Below are 15,743 nucleotides of genomic sequence, written 5' to 3' on the forward strand. Positions count from 1 at the left end.
GTTTTGGGGCTCTGCATCAGTTTTATCTGAAGCTTTATGAAACAGTTTTGATTCTTTCTGATCTCTGCGATGACCTGAAAGTCTAAAAAGACCTTCACATTAAGAATCTGATCAACCTTTAAACGCCAGCTTTCAATTAATGACAGCTTTTTTTTATACTTTTACCCAAATGATGCCAAGTTTCACCATACAAACCCCTTTTTTAAAGCCAAAATCTGCCAAACTTCAGCTGAACTGAAGTCAAACATTTTCTTGATCTATAAACATCTGAGCAAATAACTGAAATGAAGGATCTGAACCATCTTTAAATGCCAACTTTCAGCAGTTTGAGCTCATCTTTCACTCAAAAGAAGCCATAAAATCTTTGAATACGACAGCCGAAATATTACCCAGCTTTTGATTTATACATCAAAATCGAGCTTCTTCTTAAAAATACCAGATTTGAGGCTTTATTGACCAAAATCAGCTAAATTGGAATATTTTTCAATGCAGTTTGGTGGACACTCCGCTCCTCCCATCCTGACCCTGAGAGCGTTGCAGCACAGAAACGACACACGGCAGAAAAGAAGTGGGATTTTATTTGACACTACAAATTACAGAGACGGAGAGGCTGAGGGCCGAACAGCACAAATAAAATGTTATGCATCCATTCCATGACAAACAAGACCGGATACACCTTCCCGCTGTATTTTACACACTCTGAAACAGTCTGTTGGTGTTGCCATGAATACAATGGTTACAGGTCTGTTGCAATGTCCAAAATAAGAAATGAAAAGAGTAGTCAGTGTATATAATATATAGAGTTTTGATGCACTAAGAAGCCCTTCAGTGCAGATCTGAACCTACCCGATTGGTGCTGTGATGAGAACTTTACATTGCTGAGAGACTGGGGAACAGTCAGTGTATTCAAGGCACTGGAATAGACTCAGAATTATGGTTAACGTTTCCGGGTGAGGTAGTGAAATCACTCGACAGTGAGGTAATTTTGGGATATACATGGATTAATTATTGGCTTGTTCCTATATATATATATATATGTAAGTATGGTTTCATACAAAGATGCTCCACAGATTCAGGAGGCATTGTTCCAGTCTTCACTCCACCAACCGGAACGAAGGGAAACACCCTCGAAAGCGCAAAACACCAAGACGACAGTTTGTGGGTAGAAAAAGAGTCATTTTGCGTCACAAACGCCTTTGGATCGGATCAATAACGTTCAACCCAGCCCAGACTGGGATTCGACCTGTTTAACTGGGCACATTCTTCCATTCAAACCCGTCAGCTCAAAATACGGAAGCCCGGGCACGCCATTATTAAAATGAAACGTATGGGAAAAGTTTTTACTTTCATAGTTGAAAACTTAAAAAAGAGGTTAAGACACAAAATTCACGTTTCATTTTCAAATTGGCAAACAGCCTAAAATTTAAGATTAAATCCCAAATTCTAGCTCATTTCTGATGAACTATGTTCCTGTTTTTCAGCCATTTGATTAAAAGGCATCATTTGACATTTTGAGATTATCATTTGAGTTGTGAGTTCTTTGAGAAAGTCAACACTCGTGTCTGTACTGAAATAGAACCAGTCACCTGTTAGCTTAGCTTAGCATGCAGAACTGACCGGCGCCTTTAAAGCTCAATAATTATATCTCATTTCTTTAAATCTGTACAAGAAAACAAAAGTGGAAAACATGAATTTCTGGTATTGTGTGACTTGCGTACTGTCACCTTTAGGTTGCTAGGAAAACCTGCTTATTCCGCAGAGCCAGGCTAGCCTTAATGCTAAGCTAACTGGCTGAAAGCTGTAACTTCACATGAGAGACATGAGAGTGCTAGAAATCTTCTCATCTGTCAACAAGAAAGCGAATAATATCCCAAAATGTCAAACTATTCCTTTGGATGATTTCATTTAATTTTGGCATTCCTGGACTTCCATACACTGATCAGAAACATCAACATCAGCCCTCAAAAACATGAATCGGTCGCATCCTGGTGTCGGGCTGATTGGCGAAAAGCAGCATGCAGCTCTAAACTACAACACAGCTCAGGTTTGGGCTCCACCGTAAGCCTTCATTTCAGAAAAATAAAGCTTTCCAGTGTCCATCACTCAGGTTCAGGGACACGCTACAACTGCATTGGCTGAAGGAACCAAACACACACACAGCAGCGATCGTAACCAGCCATAGATTTCCCTTCCTTCATAGTAACTTCATCCCATCACATCACATCAGATCAGAAAGAAACGAGACTCGCGAGCAGCGCGACGACGAAAAGCCTCAGAACAGTCAGAATATTCCCCACTGAAAGAAAAGCGAAGCCTGGACGACTCGTGACGACTCGGGCCGACTCGGGCCGACTCGTGGCAACTAGGGACAACTCGGGACGTGTCGGGGGAGGTTTCAACAAGATCGACAAAGTGGGCTTTCCAGTCCGATTTGGGCCTAAATGCTCATTCTCTCCTCAGCGTCTGCTTCCTTTGTGAGTCAAATGGGGTTTACGTGACCACGGGAGCCTGAGGGTGGCGCCAACGCAAGCAGGAGTGTCATAATAATAATATTCATAATGAGAAGAGTAATGCCCAGGAGGTTTGGGTGCTGCTGAATATCCACAAATCTCTGTAAAACTACTACATCCTACTAATATAGAATATCAAAATACCACTATATGCATTTGTCTGTGTGTTATATACTTGTATTCTTTAATAATATTCTGGATCTGTTGTGCCTTTAAAATACATAGTTCAGTAATGTATAGGAAAAATACTGTACAAAAAGAACAACTTATAGGTTCATATAAACATATCTCTTGTAACCAATATATCATCTCTGTTGTGAATCGTTTGGTCTGCAGTAAACAAACTGATTGGGTTAACCACAGTATCGGACAACACCATCCAACTTTTTTTTGTCAACATCTTTTACATTCATACAGCCATCTTCAAAAAGAGGGCGAACACAGAGCTACGATGAGAGACTACAGACGTCTGTACTGAGTTCTAAAATAAAAACACGCATATTAATCATGCTAAGTTAAACAGAAGCAGAAAGAATTATCAACAACTTTGCAAAAAAAAAAAAAAAAAAGATTTGCAAACAGCTTTTTCGTCCTGTGAAAGAAAATCATGCTGAAGTCTGAAAACGAGGAGGAGGCTAAACGACAATGTCAAGAGTAGTATTAATACTAACAATTATATCAACAGAATACATACTGTATATATATAAAAAACAACAATCTTCCATCTGAGAAATAAAAGGTCGATAAATATGAGGCGGAGGAAAATTTGAGCGAGTGGAAACATTGCACCGGATCAGATTGTGAGACACGCATTAGTGCAGAGATTAACTAAGGTTATCTTAGTTAACGGAGCTAAAACGAGAGGTGGAGGCCAGAGAGGGTGGAGAGGGTGGAGAAGGTGGAGAAGGTGGAGAAGGTGGAGAAGGTGGAGGTGGTCGTGTCACTTTAGTTCTGGACAGGAATTATTGCTCAGTGTCCGGCTGATGGAGAAACGCCACGTCGCACAGGAAAAATGTGCAAAATCTGAACGTTCAGATACTGAGAACGCTGTTGGAGAAGCCGGAGGGGGCGTCGCCTCAGAGCGCGGGGGGTGGAGGCGTGGGGGGGGGGGTCAGACGACTGAATACAACATCGAGAAAAGAGGCCAAAAAAGGGGCGAAAGGGGGGCTCCGAGGGGAGGAGAGCAAACCTCTCACAGGGGTTAAAAAACACAAGATTCAGGGTCAAAAGCAGAGGAGGAGGAGGAGGAGGAGGAGGAGGAGGAGGAGGAAGAGGAGGAGGAGGAGGAAGAGGAGGAGCAGGAAACAGCTTTCAGTCCTAATCTGACGTATAAAATCGGTATGAAAGTGAACCACAAACAGCATGGCATCGTTTCTCAAAAGGGGGGGTGGTGGTGGGGGGTTGGCTCATAACTCCTCATAGTACGTTAGAGTGGGAAGTATGTGGAAATATACATATACATATATATACTACATGTACGTATATATATTTATATATATATATATATATATTTGAATGATGTGTAGAGAAAATAAAAGCAGGAACAGACGAATCGAAGCTGATGATCAAAGTCAAAATGACAGAATACCAGAATCATACAGGTGTGTGTTGGATGAGGGGGAGCAGGGAGGAGGAAGAGGAGGTGTGGGTGGTGGAGGAGGATGGGGCAGTGCCACCAAAAGAGACACATTGTCCTTCAAAGTCGAGGGACGCTGGGTGGGGCTGGCGGTGGGGGGGTCTTTCACAGGGGCCCGTGTCGGGCCTCGTATTTAGCCACAATGTTCTTGCAGCGGCCGAGCTCCTTCCTCATGTCCGCCACCTCCATGCGGAGGGCGGCGTTCTCCTTCTCCAGGAAGCCGGCCCGGATGGCGATCTGGTTCTCCTTCAGCCGCCGGGCGTCCCGTGACCTCTTGGCCGCCACGTTGTTCTTTCTGCGCCTGGCCCAGTACCGATCGTCCTGTGGAGCAGAGCAGAGGGTGAGCGCCAAACCTGAATCTGCATCACGTCCCCTCAGTGACCCTGAACCTAAGAGCGTCCGCCATGAAGGTGGTCGTATCTCTGATGTCATGAACCCTGAACTGATCGATGTTCATCGTCTTTAAAAGGCCTCTTCAGCATCGATCAGACAGTAAACAAAGACAACATGCTACTGCATCATTGTTGTTTTAGCACATTTAACTGATGTTCTTCTCTCTGAGCGACACTCAGCTGTTAGCCGTTAGCTAGCAGTCCATACTGAATGCATGGTGTAGTGCTAACACTTAAAATTTCATCCACACACTAAAACTGAAGACCTCTTCAGGCTGAAACTGGTCTGAGACAGACGGACGGAGCAGCAGGTCACCTTCATGTCTTCGGGGATGAAGACCTTGCGGGCTTTCTTGATCATGGGCTGCGGTTTCAGCTCCTCGGCGGAGAATTTGCGTTTCCTGGGGTCGAACATTTCCTGGCCGGGCACGCTGGACAGAGCCAGGTCCGCCGGGTCGGGCTCGTAGCTCAGGGGCACCTGGATGGACTCTGGGTCGATGGGGCTGGGGGTGTCCCGGGCCGAGGGCAGCGCTGAAACAAGAGAGGAACACACATTAGCGTGGTGTGGTTTGGGATAATTGGTGAAAGAAGCCTGAGTGAGTCGGGAGCAGCAGATCTTTGCTGTGAGGCTCCTACAGCTGGACGCAGGAGGAGCAGTGGAGGAGCGCCTCTCGTACCGAGGCCTCCGAGGAGGAGCTGAATGCTGCCTTTCTTCCCTCTGAGCTCACATGTTTGTGTGTTCGAGGGCTGATCCATCAAGAGGTGTCACGCTCTGACCGTAAACAGGTGACTTTCTATCTGCAGAGCCGCAGTCGCCTCACTTGACCAGCAGGTGGTGCTACCACACCGGCTTCAAAGACAGGCGAGCGCACTGAGGTCATTTCACAGCCTGTTTCACCTGAAACTCTGAAGCTATCGGCCGCTCCCGTCAGCTGATCTCAAACCACCACACCAAACGTCTTTGAACAGGTGATCTGCTCCCGCACGCCGTCACGTCTGACCGCCGCCGCCTCAGGCTTCTCCCGTCGATCTGCAGCTGCAGGCCGATCAGTTCATCAATGGAACAATCACTCTGCGGTGCATCACATTAGCATTAAGTTGTTTTGTTTTGCTCCACACAAAAAGCTCGACAACAGCGCGCTTGAAAGCTTTTTCATTGGCTGTCGGCGGCTTGTACATCATGACCCACATTTCTGTACGTGCCACGACGGCCAGTCGATGCCGCTGACCTTCAGTCAGAGTGCACACGGTCAAACTGCTCGGCCCTAGAAACGAGAAGCAAACAGGAAGTGTGCGCTCGTCAGACGGCGTCCGACGCTGAGGACGCTCCTCCAGCACGGAGACGTGGAGGAAAGCTCAGCTGAGAGTCACGCTGCTCAACAACCAGCAAAACAAGAGTGTTTGCCCCAAAAACTATGCAGGACTTTAAAAAACGGCCAATTATCACCTCGTAAAACTGAGCAGAAATGTGGGAAAACACAATAATGTTCTCATGTGTTTCACACATCGGCCTTCAGCAGAGGCTGAGGAGGGTGAGAAAACACTGGACACCAAAATGACATTTCACTCTGAAAAACACCTTCAAACAGTGTCACACGCTCAAAAACAGGCCACTGATTTAGGAAATTTTGATTATCTGATCAAATAATAAGAGCACAGCTAATTTAAGAACTATTATTTAAGCACTAAACAGGATTATGACTGCGATCTGACTTTTGGTGCTGCACCACATGACGCGGTGACGCAGCCGACCGTTAATCTGATGCTCCTTTTTCTATATTTACTGGTTAATAAAATGTCCACTAAAAGTCTCCAGAGCTCGAGGCGACGCCTTCACATTTATCTTCAACGAGTGATCTGTTACCAAACTGTCACATAACGTTTCTGCGTGTTACTTCATCCATGAGCTGAAGCACAAACCGCCTGATTTAACCTGCATCCATTCATAAAGTGAGCACAGACGGGCAGAGAGCTGCTTACGGACTAAAACTGGACGCTGTCTGGGACAATCTGTCAGGACTGCACTCAGACCTGCAAATAGCCGGCGTCCTCGCCCTAATCACCTTTACGACTCGTCTCCTAATTAGTGGAGTTAAAACACAGTGGCGAGCTCATGGGATGAAGGCCTGTTCGTTGACCTGCGACTGATGCACGACGCCTTCCAGAGAGGAAGTGGTCAAATGGGCAAAATATTCCCCGACACACACACACACACACACACACACACACACACACACACACCTCCACCCCTCCTGAACAGGAAGTCTAAAATTAGCGAGCCTGGAGAGGTAGTCCAGAGCTGACCCACAAAGAGCAGCGTGAAAGCTGGAGTTAACTGTCGATTGAAGACTTGTGGAACTTTCATTCGACGTGAGAGCGTTCATGTGTTCACACCCTGCTGGCGGCAGGTCGCTGTCACGCTACATGATCGTATCAGGGTGTTGTCATGCGGCTGCGAGGGCGGTTAATGATAAGCTGGGCCGCTGGTCGTATCTGAGGGGCTGAACTCTGACCTGGGTGTAACACGGGACGAAAACCAGCCACTTCTTGTCCTCGGGGACGGCCTCATGGGGCCAAAGGGCAAAAGACTTTTTATCTAATTGGCTTTAAAATGGTTTCAGGATGCTAACGAGCCTCTCTCCAGGAGGCCACGTGACCTTTAAGTCAGTATGTTTTCTTCTTATTGTGAACAAATCCCATGAAAAAACAAACACTGAATGCATCGCGGTGACAAGCATCGTGTGTGCGTTCGAGGGTAGATACCCGACCGTGGGGCCAAAATTCAGACGTGGCGTCCGTGCTCGGGTCGGGTTTGCTCACGTCGACCCGTCCGTTCTACTCGACACTCGAATTTGATCATATTTATAACTGCTGGAGACACTGTGTAATGTGTGTGTGTGTGTTCAAACACACTGTCAACGAAGCCTTTTGATGGACGTGTGTAACCAGGGTAAACAGTCAACACCACCTGACGGGGGAACACACACTCCTGGCTCAGGTGTGGCTGGTTCATGAAAACAGAGCGCCTGGCGGGCTCAGGTCGGGCTCGGTTCTGCACAGGAATAAGTGGGAATACGTGTAGCGTGTGATGACGCGGCACATGATCTATCCCCTTCCTCTGCGCCATAGACCTCCATTGTTGTCCAAAAATGATTAAAAACACATCAATGAGCCGCATTGTTGCACCGCTCTCACACACCGTCCTGCTGCCGCAAACACTCACTAGATTTAAGATTGTGTATTAATCCGCAGCTAAAAATAGTCCCAACAAAGGCTCTACATGTTCAGGCCATCAGCAGGCGGACCAACACGGTGTTGGTCTTGGTCTTTTCATGAGATCTGTTGCATAAAGCAGCCTTTTTCTTTCTAATCTGCATCAAGCGAACCTGCACAACTTATTTTTGTTTCCGTGACATACGAGGCAGCAGGACTCGGTCCCTCCTGCAGGACATGCTGATCCTGTCCTCGCGCCACATGACAAGACATTCGAGAGGAAAGCAACTCGGCCTGTGAGAAAGCGGGCCAGAGGAAACTGGCTGCTGCAACAATGGGAAAGATAAACTTTTCCGAGCGCTGATAAGCCCTGACTGATCGCCTCCTCCGCAGTCGTCTCTGACATCCTAAATCATGCTGATATGAACTCCACATTCAGCTCCTCAAATGTGCTGATTTATGTCTGCCGCTGAGCCCTCTTTCCTTGACTAACACACTGGAATGCACCATAACACACCCTCCGACCCCTCCCACATGTAACTTCCCCTTTGGACCCTGCCAGCAGCGCTCGGGGGGCCACCTCCTGAACCACCCCGACACAGACCCTCTGCAGGCCGCTCACACCGAGAACCTCTAACGCTTGTTCATTTGTTCTTCGGTCGCGATAGCAATTTAATCAGCCGCCTTGTTTGCAAGCAGCGCGCTGGCAGAGAGGGATTGTGGTTGTTGTTGTGGGTGGTGGTGGTGGTGGTGGTGGAGAGGCTGGTTAGACGAGACTCAGCAAGCTGGAACAACATTGCGTGCACGTGACAAAAGCACACCAGAGCCCATGTGATCTCTACAGGGTACAGGCTGTGCCTTGGCTCCGAGTCCAGGCCTCATCGGAGCCGAGTCCGGCCGGGGAGGGAGAGGAAGACTGGACGGGAAGTGGAGAGTGTTTGAGGGAGGAGGGGGAGGAGGGGGAGGAGGAGGAGGAGGGGTGGGTGAAAGTGAGAGGGAGGGAGGGAGCGAGGAGCGAGGGATGAAAAGGAGGCAGGTTCATACCGTGACAAGCTCCTGTTTGCAGCTCAGCGCTGCACACGGCGCCTGCATGTGTCCGTCACATGGCCGGGCACGCTGCAGGAAACCCCAGCCACGTTCACGTGGGAGATAAATGTGAAGACGCACACGGAGACAAACCCAAACAGAACACACACACACACACACACACACGCACACACACGCACACACACACACGGTCTGAAGTTCTGCCTCTGCACATGTGCACCGAGTCTGGAAAGAAGCGTCCTGAACAGACGCAGCTTCTGTGGAGCGTCTGCTCATCGCGGCCTCGTCTGCTCATCGCGGCCTCGTCTGCTCATCGCGGCCTCGTCTGCTCATCGCGGCCTCGTCTGCTCATCGCGGCCTCGTCCTCTCACCTTTCTGCCTCCGCTACACATCACCTTACACGCAGCGACGAGACGCATTTTTGCTGCATTTCCTTCTGATAAACTAGTTCCAGATGATGTGACCTGACATCTTCATCCTGCCTCATGTGCAAACATTTAGTTTATTCAGAAATTTGTCAAAATCTTTGCTAAAAATATTTAATCAACCATCAAACAAAGAGTTTACAGCTTCTGATCTCTTCTTATGGGCATTTTCACGATTTCCTCTTAATTCCAGCTCCAGGTTACACTGTCAGTCACTGCAGGATGGACATACGAGGCTCAAACGTCCTTATCTCTGTCCAGGAAGGAGTCGTCATCAGACAGACGTCACGATAAGAACGATCAAAGGACTGAGGGGTTTTTAACGGAACAGACTGAAATTTTGTTGTTTTTAGACATTTTAATGCAGAAATCTTATTATTAATTTAAACTTTTGGTTTATTTCTATATTGCTAATTATTACTAATATATAATACAAACAATAACAATAATTATTATACTGTAATTAATTAATAATAATTATATATAATTAAACGATTATTTCAACGTACATAATTTACTAACTTATCAAATGTATTGTTTACATTTATATTTATACATTTCTCTTATTAAATAATATTTATATTAATATACTGCTCAAATATTATTACTGTACTACATACTAATTAATACTAATATTACTAATTCTACATTTTAAAAACGTTTTTTAATTGTTCATCATAACATTTTGTGTTTTCTGTTTCTTATATTTAATTTCAATGAGCTCTTTATTTTCTATTCTTCTCCTCACTTGAATTGTTCTGGCCCGGTCTGTCGTCTGATTGGTTGGTTGGACTTCTGACTTCGATGCCATTGGTTGTTGTAGCTTTTCCAGGTTTTATTTGATGGGATACAGAGGATTTATTTCTTGAAACTTTAAGAAGTTAACAGTTTAGTGGAACATGTCTGATGTCTCTGATGTGACCAGTGTTATTGTTCAGCCTGATGACAAACAAAGGCTTGAGGTCACATGACCTGTTGACACATGACAGCGGCATGTTTACAATCCCTCATCAAGGATTCTTCCTTCCTCATCTTCAACTGTAAGACGCTGAGGAGGTGTTTGTGTGGAGGAGGTCACACCAACACCTGAGGAGCTCACTGAAATCTGTTTTCTCCACATTCTGCTTGATTTTCCCCAAATTTCACATTTTCTGTTCATTTTTCTGCTTTATGCACATTTTGTCATCAGACAGACGGTCCAATCATCTTCAGCAATCAGCAAGAAAATATTCCAAATGTGATGCAGATCAATGGATTTGACGTGACATCACATCATATCTTATTACAGAGATCTCCACCTGCAGCTCCAGCTGATGGTCTGACGGAGGTTTCTCTCACGTTCAGGCTACGAAAGCTTTACCAGAACCAGACGAAGCTTTTTCAACAAAAACTAATTTTTACAAACTGCATCCACATTCTGGAAATCTGCGTTTTTATTGTCAAATTCTGCGTCTCCGTCCATGTTTCCTGCACCGCAGACATCGTCGGGCCCCACGTTTGGCTCCAACAGAGCTGCTGTTATGGATGTCTGCGTTTTGAGGCTCTTTCAGGGGAAAATCGTGAATGATTTCACCCAAAAACGAGTAAACAGGACCGGACACATTTCACGTGATGATGCTGAAATGCGACTGGTGTCGCTTAAAGCCGACAGGATGTTGATCGACCACCATTTATCCTCCATGATCACCTGAACTGCTGAGTCTCAATCAGCTGCTGGATCATTACACAATCTGCATTTAAATCTGACTCCAGAGACTCACTGACTCTTCTTCAACAACACAAGCAGCTTCACACAGACAGAGCGTTTACAGCAGCACCACCCTCCACACACTCCATCTGTTTATCTGTCGCGTATCATCTGATCTTCCACCAGGAGCCGTTTCGTGTTCAGCGTGGAGCTGAAACACGAGCCGTCTCCGGCCGAGCGGTCGGGATTTGTCGTGTTTACGGCGAGGGTGGGCCCTTTAAACGATTCAACCGGCTCTGGTGTCTGCTGAATTAAAAGCCCAAATAGTGTCTGGCAGCAGCTTAACGAACTCGGTTACACACTTTAACGCTTCGGTCTAAATACCAAGTGGCTACTTAACGTCAGCTCGTTGCAATAATAAGATTTTCCATTGCGAAAAGTGACCTTTGATCACAGCCACTGAAACACTGGACCTCTGAGCTGAGGTGAAAACTATCTGTGAGGGAATAACTGTGTCTCTGCGAGCTTTCAGGTTCATAACACTGCCCCTCTTGAATATTCTGATGACTCACTGTCCTATCATGGATCTGGAGAGCTGAATGGAAATATCATTTAATTGGCCTTTAAAAAGTTCCTTCAAACTCATCAGACATTGATCTCACTGCACTGCAGGACAAAGGCTAAATGAGGTCATTTATAAACCTAATTTCTGACTAATGCAAGCAGCTTCTAATCAGTAATCCTCCAAACCCTGCAGGGAATTCTGGGAATAATAAAGAATATCGAAACCAACTCTTACAAAGGGAAAACAAAACAGTTCATATAATCACAACACAAAAACTGAAGCAAACATGACTCATGGCAGATAAAGTCGGGGCAGAGAACCTTTTCTGCTTCACCAATTGGACTGCGCTGCATTATTGGCCTGTTCACACTTTACTCCGGACTCCAAAGTCCAGCTCAGGGCTGTAAATCACAGCTGAAGTATGTCAATGAGTATCTAACCCGTGGTCACAAGGTCTAAGCAGGAGAAGCTAAATGAGGAACGGATCAGCGCTGAGAGACGATGCCTTCACAGACTCAGGACTCAAACCCCAGTACCTTGTTTTGTGTGTGTGTGTTTGTGGAGGGCAGGTGAGCAAACAGCCTTCTCGGGCCTCCCCTGACACAGAGGAGGTGCGAACAGGCGTGTGAGCCCACGTGTCCTTGCGTGAGGTGCGCGTCGGGCGTCCTACCTGCTGTGCCGGGGCTGTGGAGGCAGGTCTGAGGCGCCATGCCCGTGTGAACTGAGGTGGTGGCGCGGCTGCTGAGGTCCACCACGGAGGGTGTGGTCGGGGTGGATGGGGTGGGCGGCGGGGCCTGCTGCGGTGGCTGCGCTGACTGCGGGGCCTGGTCGCTCTGGGCTGTGTTGGCGGGGATGCCGTTCTCCGACAGGAACTCCTCCAGGTCCATGTACTCCAGCTGAAAGTTGTCCCCATCGTACGACAGGGTCTTGTCCCAGAGGGTCGGGCCGAGGAAGGCCGACTGTGGGTGGTTGGCTGCGCTGCTCTCATCGTCCAGCTTCTTCCCTTTTTCCTTGTCTTTCCCAAACCCTGCAAATATTTGCACACAGTCATTTCATTGTCTCACAGCAGGGGAGGATCACGGGTCATTACATGAGTATAAATAGCAAGTATGCCTGGAGCTTCACCTTAAAGGGTCAGTTCAATCAATTCAACACAAAATCATCCATTTCTGTGGAAGAGGTTTTCCTCCATGCTGAGAGCTGCCGAGCTCATTGTTTATCGTTGCTGCGTCATTTCTCAATGATGTGAGCTCTACTGACTGATTCTAATTATCCTCCATCCTAATGAGAAAACTCTTTTTTTTTTTACTCCTTTTAATTGACCCTTGAAGGCTAAACCCAGCAGGTCTCCATTCATGTTCAGATAATGTAATGACACTCAATACGGTCAACAACACGGAGGGAGTACTGCAAGCGTCCATAACAGCTGAACAGCACAGAAAAGACGCCCTCTATCGACGGCTTGTGGTATCACTAATATAAATCCCATGGAAGACGAGGGGGTTTAAAGGTTATAAACGCACCTCCAAGCTAAAAACAGCGCAACAACAGTCATAACACATGCTAAACAGTCTGTATTATACCGCTTTAAATCATAAGTATACGCTAAAATAGCTTGTTAGCTTGAGCAGAAGTTCAGCGTCAATCAACTAAAATTCACCCGCGACATTAATCGGTTTATTTTCTCTATCTCTGCAGCCCCTCAGCTAATAAGGTAACAGTTTATTTTTCGACAAAGATCGTAGGATATTAGGAAGCGTCACTCTCGCTGGATTTAGTTAACCGGTGTCATTCACTGCGCTTCATCTGTCAGATCCGCGTCTGTCGGACGGAGAAACGCCACAGAGAGGAGGCGAAAGCGCAGCCAGTGACCGCGCCACAGTCGAGCTTTGACCGTTTTAAAACGTACCTTCATCGTGGTGGAAAGGTAGCTTCAGGGGGTTTTCCAGCAGGGATTTCAGTACGCCGTGAGTCGGCGGCAGGAAAGTTGGGTTTATAGGAAGAGGTCTGGCCATTTTCTCCATATGTCTTGAAGGGCAACTGGAGAGCAAAGCTCGCAAACACACGATTGACTTTCGCCCCCGAAAGCAGACGCGACCGAACTCGCTAGCCGGCCCGTGGAGATCCTCGCAGACGGGGAAAAAATCGACGCCGGAGATCGGAGGGAGAAGACGGGACGCGGCGCAGCAGCAGGACGGTGAGCGGCTGGCTGGCTGTCTGTCGTCGAGTCTGCTTGGCAAATAGCTGGAGGAGGAGGGCGGAGGGAGCGGAGCTCTGACGGAGCTACACTTCTCCATCCATGTGCGGAGACGGACGCCGGTGACGTCAAAGCACCGGGAGGGCGGGAACGCTTCTCGCGGCGCGTTCAAATATCTTGGGAAAAACATGTCTTAGCTCTGAGCGGCCGGTCGGAATATGGTGCCTTAAAAGACTGTCGGAAATGTTGCATTTGAGTGTCAGGGGCGACCAAATAATTAAAAAAAACTTAATCCCGTCATATAATATACTTCTTTTATGTTTGGTTTGGATTTGTTCTGTAATAAAACACTGAAAGGTGTGTTATCATGGATTTTTATATACTTCAAACTCAATCGTGCTGTCAACTTTCATTTGTACTGTTTTTATAAAATATTATATTTTACATACATCGACTTTTTTTTTCATTGCCTGTAATTAATAACATTGCAGCCGGTACCCTGCACTTAAATCCATGCACTGCACCTCTCTTTCCTCTACTTGTGTACGTTTTGTTTTTCAGTCCAGTCCATCATCACAAGTCGTAAACTCGTGTTGAAGTCTTTAACTGTCAGTCATATGTGCTGTTGTCATAATTTCCTGTCGTATTCTATTATCCAGTCTTTCATGTTTCAATTACTGTTTCAATTACTCACATGTAATTTTCCAGTTGCAGCACCGCAAGGTTTTCAGATCAGGTACGCCAGCGTTTAACATCTGTGAAGGCCCGTTACCAGAGAGCGACTCCTCGGCTGCGCTGCATCACAAGTTTTGTGTTGTTTTTGCAACAAAACCAAAAACATTTTCCAAATTATGACTGTGGGTGATTTTCTCTGAAGACACTCTTAAATCATTTGTCGTGATGAAAACTGAGTGAAACTTTCTCGACTCGTGTTTGGGTGCTACAGTATGTTAAAAATATCTTTGTTTCCAGCTCATGTACAGACTCATGTTTATGCTGGTCTTTCATTAAGTTTTAGGTCACGCTGGTCTTTAAATGAACTGGAAATGACAGGAACAAAACCAGATAAAACAATAGATACAACCAGTCATTTAACAGGTTTTCTCGAGCGAATTTTGTGGCAGATTTCCTTTCAACCGCAACTCATTTGGATGCAAAATCTGCTCTCCAAGTCAGACAAGCGTCTTATTCTGAACGAGGCAGCTTCGTGTTGTGCCACTGACACAGATGAGACTCCTCCAGTTCCTCAGAAATGAGCGAAAACTCTCCAAAAACAGCAGAGATGTCACACATTTCGTGTATTTTAGTGTAGTGCTGTATGCAACTGTAAGTCTGAGCAACGAGGAAACAATCCAGAGCGAAGAATGACATGAATCTACACTTGACCTACTTTCAGCCAATGGGTGTTGTCAGACTGCAATTCTATCCGGGCAGGTCGTGGCACATGGAAACTCATGCTTTCTAGCGTAGTAGTGGCTGAGTCACAGATTAAAATCCTCCTCCGCTCTGCCCATTTGTTTGTTTTCAGTGATTAGTTGGTCTGTATCATCAGCACCACACAAAAACTCCACCCGAAACAGAGATGACAAGAATGACAAGCTGAAGAAAAACCAGGCGCACGAGGGGCAACATGACGGACGTCTAATGAAAGGATCTGATTGTGGATGCGGGACAAAGCTGCCCTCATGCCCATGACGCTGTCACGCCTTATCAAAGTAAAGATCCTAGATTTCATGCGATCGAAGCAAGACTCTTTTAAGTTCAAGTTCAGAGCTCTGCCGACTGAAAATATCCCTGAAGTTCAACCACGTCACCCGCTGCTGGTGCAGCCTGAATGTGCCTTCAGAGGCTCGTATCTCAACGAGAGAAGGATGTTCCTCAAGAAGCAGCTCAGCCCTGTCGCCCTGAAGGTCATGAGTCTTTACCTCATGACAAACATCATGACATCACATGTACATCTGCATACTGTCAATAACACCCAGGTTTATGTCTGCAAAACTCAAAATAAGCTGTGCAGCAAATTACAGAAGAAATCAAAGAAAATAAAAGCTACAAGCCTAAAAAAATGGTT

The 15,743-nt window shown here is 46.4% G+C and overlaps 1 protein-coding gene across 1 annotated transcript; it reads right to left on the reverse strand.

Annotated features, from left to right (window-relative positions):
- Positions 1-560: 560 nt before the first annotated feature.
- Positions 561-13,775, reverse strand: hlfa (HLF transcription factor, PAR bZIP family member a). The gene is made up of 4 exons (XM_076751910.1): positions 13,385-13,775; positions 12,146-12,502; positions 4,855-5,069; positions 561-4,467 (listed from the first exon to the last, which is right to left on the reverse strand). The coding sequence occupies exons 1-4, from the start codon at positions 13,770-13,772 to the stop codon at positions 4,252-4,254; spliced, it is 1,176 nt and encodes a 391-aa protein (XP_076608025.1). The 5' UTR covers positions 13,773-13,775; the 3' UTR covers positions 561-4,251.
- Between the last annotated feature and the right edge of the window lie 1,968 nt (positions 13,776-15,743).

The sequence above is a fragment of the Chaetodon auriga genome, chromosome 16 (assembly GCF_051107435.1).
Source record: "Chaetodon auriga isolate fChaAug3 chromosome 16, fChaAug3.hap1, whole genome shotgun sequence".
NCBI classification, from domain to species: Eukaryota; Metazoa; Chordata; class Actinopteri; order Chaetodontiformes; family Chaetodontidae; genus Chaetodon; species Chaetodon auriga.